This window comes from Microtus ochrogaster, unplaced genomic scaffold (genome assembly GCF_000317375.1).
Source record: "Microtus ochrogaster isolate Prairie Vole_2 unplaced genomic scaffold, MicOch1.0 UNK88, whole genome shotgun sequence".
NCBI classification, from domain to species: Eukaryota; Metazoa; Chordata; class Mammalia; order Rodentia; family Cricetidae; genus Microtus; species Microtus ochrogaster.
This window is the reverse complement of record NW_004949186.1, coordinates 1,565,001-1,571,688: the sequence shown is the minus strand read 5'-3', so window position 1 is coordinate 1,571,688 and position 6,688 is coordinate 1,565,001. Positions and strand designations below refer to the sequence as shown.

The 6,688-nt window shown below is 43.7% G+C and overlaps 1 protein-coding gene across 1 annotated transcript in view; it reads left to right on the top strand.

Annotated features, from left to right (window-relative positions):
• The first annotated feature begins 181 nt into the window (after positions 1 to 181).
• Positions 182 to 6,688, top strand: part of LOC101982366 (ecto-NOX disulfide-thiol exchanger 1-like) — a 69,417-nt gene continuing 62,910 nt past the window's right edge. Inside the window, exons 1-2 of the mRNA XM_005370881.1 lie at positions 182 to 259; positions 362 to 503. Coding sequence (XP_005370938.1) covers positions 182 to 259; positions 362 to 503 — 220 coding nt within the window. The remainder of the gene's footprint in view (positions 260 to 361; positions 504 to 6,688) is intronic.

Below are 6,688 nucleotides of genomic sequence, written 5' to 3'. Positions count from 1 at the left end.
TGTGGTGAGAATGTTGACATTGGTGAGAATGTTGGCTGTGGTGAGAATGGTGACATTGGGGAGAATGTTGGCTGTGGTGAGAATGTTGACATTGGGGAGAATGTTTACATTGTTGAGAATGTTGACATTGCTGAGAATGTTGGCTGTGGTGAGAATGTTGACATTGCTGAGCAGGTTGACGATGGTGACAGGATTGATTGACAATGTTGAGAGTGATGAGAATATTGACATTGATGAGAATGTTGATATTGGTGAGAATGTTGACATTTCTGAGAATGTTGACATTGGTGAGAATGTTGACATTGGTGAGAATGTTGACAATGCTGAGAATGTTGACATTGATACGAATGTTGACTTCAAGGAGAATGTTGGCTGTGCTGAGAATGTTGACATTGGTGAGAATGTTGACATTGGGGGGAAAATTGACATTGGTGAGAATGTTGGCTGTGGTGAGAATGTTTACATTCGTGAGAATGTTGACAATGCTGAGAATGTTGACTTTGGTGAGAATGTTGACATTGGGGAGAATGTTGACATTGTTGAGAATGTTGACATTGGTCAGAATGTTATCCCTGGTAAGTGTTTTGGCCCTTGTGAGAATGTTGGCCCTCGTTAGTATTTTGGCCCTTGTGAGATGGTTGGCCCTGTTGAGAGTTTGGCCCTGGTAAGAGGGTTGGCCCTGATGATGTGCTGTTATAGTGATGACTTTGGCTGTGGTGAGGATGTTGTTTGATGGTAATGTTGTTTGTGTTGTAATTGTAACTGTTCTTATAATGCTGGCTGTTAAGGATCAATGAAGGTAACATTAGTTTTGGTGAGATTATTGGTTGTTGTAAGAGTATTGCCTGTCGTTACTTTGGTGGGCTGTGGTAGAGATGTTCACTATTTCCATATTTAGAGAAACATAGAAAAAAAGATTTTTTTTTGTAAAATTTTCTTCCTAAAAGCTATGGAAATTCTCAAAGGCACAGCAGTCCTGCTTCTCTGAGCCACTTTTTAAAGGCCCTACTTCAGAGAACTAGGGGAGCAGCACCTGGAGATGAGAAACACAGAGGAGTGAAGTCAGAGTTTGCTTCTTATAATAGTCCCTGATTTCTTGATTATTTTCTCCTTTTAGTTCTAGAGTTGAATTTCTTTCTGTCATGCCTGCCAGTCAAATAGACCTGCTAGGGTATGACTTCTTATCTTTTTTCCTACTGTTTTCTGTTTTGGCTTTATCTGTTATCTCTTTGTTCTCTTGAGCTTCTGGCTTGGTAATCAAAATATTTGATTTCTGGAAGTTTACTTCTTCTCTGTTATTCCCTTTTTAGGTTGCCTTATTTTTATCTTATAATTGAATTATCTTCTCAAATCTTTTTGATCATTCTACTTAGAAATTTTAAGGTATTTTTTTGCTCCTAAATAATTTCTATTAATTCCAGAATTGTTTGGGTTTTGCTTTGTTTTTGTGCACACCTGTGCATGCGTGTATGCTTGTATGTGTGTATGTGGTATGTGTGTGTGTGTATGTGTGTGTATGTGGTGTGTGTGTGAGTATGTGTGGTATTTATGTGATATATATGTGTATGTTGTGTGTGTGGTGTTGTATGTTTGCTTCATGTATATGTGTTGTATGTGTGCATGATATGTATGTTATGTGGTGTGTGTGTGTGTGTTTATGTTTATGCCTGTCTTTCATATAGAGCCTTGTTCCAAGCAAGGTGATAGTTGGCCATCCCTTCAGATTTTGCGTGAAGGGCTTGGTTTGCTTCCTTCGAAGTTGTGTGAGTGTGCTCACTGCTGAAGCTGAGACTCCCAGACAGTAGTTAACTCAGGGTCTATTGACTACACACTTCATTTTAAGGAGAGCTTGGGTATCCAGTCCATAAGTACCCACATTGATGCTTATTGTGAATTCCCAGAATTCCCGTTCTGTCCTCATTGCCCTTACATTGACAGGCATTTGAGTTGAGTCTTTGGAGGAAGGGAACATACACACATACACACTCTGCATCTCTTACCTTAAACTGGAGCCTCTTTCAAGACTTGTAACTTTATTCTAGTCCTTGACTGAATACTCAGCTAGCATGTGGCCAAGATAAAGGTAGATGAGGCAGGTAGGTATTAAAAATTAGGTGGCCATCCAAAAACGTGGGAGAGGAAGAGCAGCAAGAAGGTTTTATTGTTGTCAAAATGGAAAGAATAAGAAGTCTGTAATGGTATATTATGGAGTAAAAATGGTGACTGTCTTAGTTAAAGTATCTAGTACTGTGAAGAGATACCATGACCATGGCAACTCTTATAAAAAAAAATGTTTAATTGGGGCTGGCTTTCAGTTCAGAGGTTAGTTCATTATCTTCATGGCAAGAAGCATGGCAGCACGCAGGCAGACATGGTGCTGGAGAGGAGCTGAGAGTTCTGCATGTTCCACAGGCAGCAGGACGAGTGAGACACTGGGCCTAGCTTGAGTTGCTGAGGCCTCAAAGTCCATCCCCAGTGACACACTTCTTTCAACAAGGCCACACCTATGGGGGCCATTTTCATTCAAACCACCACAGTGCCCAGGATGAGAGGGAAAATGCATAATTGAAACTGTATGGGTAGGAAAATGTGAGCCAAAGAGGCTGAAATATACAAAGAAAGAAATCACTGACTCTGGTAGCCACTCCATCTTTTTCCTGGTTCTGGAACTGAGGGGGAAAAAAGTAACCAAAAAAAAGCGGGGGCGGGGGAGATCAGGAAAAGAAGAAGAGGCAGAGGAGGAGCATAAAGACCAAATCTGTTGGTTCTGAAAGCCTTGGTTCCAGGGACTGCATGAAGCTGAGGAGTGCAGGACGGTCTAGATGGGGCTGAAGAAGACACAGGAAAGCCATGGAGGATGCCTTCAGCAGAACCGGCCTCAACTGCTGTTGTTTAATCAAGGAAACTGGCACAAACCCAGAAGAACAGGAAGACAAGAAAAGGAGAAATCTCCCTCAAAGAAGTTATTCAAAGAGTTTAGCATGATTGGTTATGTCTTAATCATTTTAATGAAATATCTAGATACCAAGTGATGAATGTAAATCAAAAACAAAAACAAAAACCTGCAGGTGAATTAGTCTAGCATTTAGGCTATAATGATTCATCTAGCATTTAGGCTATAATGATTCATGAAAGCTACCTTCTAAAGAGAATCTGTGGCCCTCCTCTGTCCAGTTGCCAGGAAGAAGCATCCTTAACATGACCATCAGGTTGTTGAGTCACTCAGGAAGAAATTCATTGACAATATTATCATAATGTTTTTACATATGCGTGGTGTAACATTATCCATCAGAACAGGAAAGAAATCGGCACAGCTGTACAAGGCAAGGACATTTCCCAACAATGCAGAGAGGGGGTTTCTTTGAAAAGCTGTAAAGCCTTTAGCTTTAAAAGGTTCAGAAATGGCGTGTGTGTATAAATAGACATGCACACATAAAAACCCAATGTCTTTGCAAGTCGAAACTGCAGAGGCATGCCCCATGCTTAGCCCATTCCGTTTCATCTACCGAAAGGCAGGGCCTTCCTTTCTTCAGTAGGAATTATTCACGAGGCGTCCCCGCATTCATATTGAAAGCCACTGGTATTTTACTAGGAGCAGAAAACCTCCTCCGCAGGACCATCTTAACTGTGCCTTTGAAGGGCTTGATCATTAGACATCAAGTTCACCAGAGCCTCTTTTCTTAGTAATTAATTAATTAATTTTAAAATGATCTTTTCACATCTTATATACCTAACCCAGTTCCCACTCCTTCCCCTCCACCCATACTCCCCACCTTCTCCCCCACCCCCATCCACTTCTTGGAGAGGGTAAGGCTTCCCACTGGGAGACAAGAAAGTCTGACACATCACTTTGAGGCAGGACCAAGCCCCCCCCCACCATGTCAATATGTAGAAAAATGCAAATAGATCCTTATCTGTGTTCAAAACTCAAGTCCAAATGGATCAAAGACCTCAATCTAGCCACACTGAACCTCATAGAAGAAAAAGTGGAAAGTAGTCTTGAATGCATGGGCACAGGAGACCACTTCCCAAATATAACCCCAGTAGCAGGGACACTGAGAGCAACAATTAATAAATGGGACCTTCTGAAACTGAGAAGCTTCTGTAAGGCAAAGGACACGGTCAATAAGACAAAACGACAGCCTACAGAATGGGAAACGATCTTCACCAACCCCACATCAGACAGAGGGCTGATCTCCAAAATATGCAAAGAACTCAAGAAACTGGACATTAAAATACCAAATAATCCGACTTAAAAATGGACTACAGAGCCTCTTAAGTATGGAGTCTGCCATGGTCTAATGTTCTTTTCATTTGACGACCTCAGAGTTTGTCCTTTTGTTTCTTCCCATTTTGTTACCCGTACTTCGGCCTGAAGCATTCCAGCAGCTACTATTGACCTCAAGGTCACTTGTGGAGTGTGCCAGCAGCCCTCGTGTTTCCTGACCTCTGCAGGTGGCCAAAGGATAAGGCAGCTTAGCAGAGTGAGACTCTTGAAGAGACAGTTAGCTCCATTTGGAACCAGAAGCACAATCCATGCTTCTCTGCCGCCCGGATGGAATGGGTGCACCTGACACCTGTTAGGGATTTGAGAGTTTTCCCTGCACTTTCCTGTTGGACTCTGAAGGAGACACAAACGACTCGACCTGATGCTAGCAGAGAGGAAATCGCCGAGTTTCCTTCATTTCTGGCAAGGATCGGCCACAGGATGTCTTGCTGTCTCCCCAGGACACAGATCAGAAGATGAGAGACAGGTGGTGCCCACACTGCCAAGGGCATGGAGAAGATGAAGACACTATGTGAGTGGAAAGCCAAGGCGTGGGATGTGCCTGACTGTTTTCTATCTTGCTTTGGGAGTGAGCGTGTGACTGTCTACACCCCAGGATCTTCACCTGGCCGGTCAGTCCTGCCAAACTCACCGAGGCTCTGTTGTCATGAGAGGAGATCACACGGGCAAATGCTCTGAATGGCGGCCGAATGGTGCAGCCAGTTGCTACCTTAGCCTCGGTGAAAATACAACAGCCCAAAACCTAAAAATAAATAAGTTGAAGACTCGGGTTTTGTAAAGTTAAGTCTAGGCAGTCCTTGGTCTATGTTCCTTTGCCCTGTGTGGCCTGTAGTGATGCCTCGCCCCTCCCAAGGAGTTCCTCCCCCATCTCCATCCCAAATGCTTTCATGTTATTTCTCCATCTCAGGATCCTAAATCCAGAATTCCAGGCAAGAAACTGAGTCCTATAAGTGTCAAGAGTCTAGCCCAAGGCACAGTGTCACCTCGCAGCGTGGCAACTCCAGCCCAGGTCTCTCTGCCCACTCTCTGACACCATCACTTTCTGAGCCATGCTTGCTCGAGCATCAGCTCCTCAAAACTACAGTCATGGCTGCAGTAGCCTAGTAGAACATTCTGATCCATGTGTTGGGGGATTTTAACCTTAGCAGCCTGTTTGCTACCTCTATGTCACAGACTCCAGTTCGGTCTCTGCATTACCAGAATAAGAACTAGGAGAAGGAAAATGACATACACACGGCTTCGTATGTGTTGAATTTAAACTAGGAAAATAAATCTCTTCCCATCTGGGAGGAAAAAGAAAAGCCCTAATGAAACGTAGCTATTGGAGGCTCATCTCCTCCTGAGTTCTCCTGTGCCTCGATTGATTAATCACGTGCCTCCTCATTTCTAATCACCCCCCTGAAGAATAATGAGACCTGTGGATGAATCAATAGGCGAGCCAGGGGTCGACATCATGGCACCAGCCTACAGGCCATTAGAATCATTTGCCTTCCCTGGCCTTTTCTCACTTCTGATATGAGGAATCTCGGTTGTCCAGCAGCCTTGCAGCCATTGGCAGGATAGTCGGGATGCAGGGCCTTTGTGTGTGCCGTTCTGCAGGCAGTTGTGGTGACCTTTAAATGCCCTTCCCTTTTACCACCTCCTTGGGAAATTGCCTCCTGACTTATGTGCAGTATAACACTACAAGCACCAGATTTATAGTGAAAAGGATCTTTTCTTAAGGGTAGTAAATCAAACTGGAGTTTTGCCGCAGACACAGTCTGGCCTCCTCTGTTCGACCTCTGCCATCTCTCTCCTGCCAGCCACAGATGCTCAAATGAATCCTTGTGGTCTGGCCTTGACTTCAGTTCTGCATTGTTTGCCAGTGCACAGCAACCCATCCCTCACCCCGCTCGTTCACTGTAAAGCCCCGAGCCCGCTGGCACTGTGATGGCCCTGCACATAGCAGGTGTCCTGCTCCCAGCCAGCCTGACGCCATCATCCACTCCAGAATGCGGCTACCTACCATTAGGAGGGCATTCTGCTCCAAGATCTCTCTGTGCAGCTGCTTAGAAGAGGCAACAGGGATTAGAACAATGGCCCAACTTCCTTCCCATCTGAAATGAAGACCATGGAAAGAAGAGAAGGCACGGAGAGAGGGAAAAAGTTTACTTTGAGGAAGTGAATACAGGCAGAAGAGAAACAGATGTGGTAGTTGGAGTTTCCTGGTTCTGTTTGGCATCTTGAATTTTTTCCTTTCCATTCTGTACAAAAATATATGCTCAATTGAAGAAAACTTTGAAACATGAAGGATATATATATATAAAAAATTGTTCATAATATAGTATCATTACCCAGCTAGTTAATTGTTTAACATGGGCCTTTACTCTTTCAGTCTTTTTCCTTTGTGCACATTGTAAG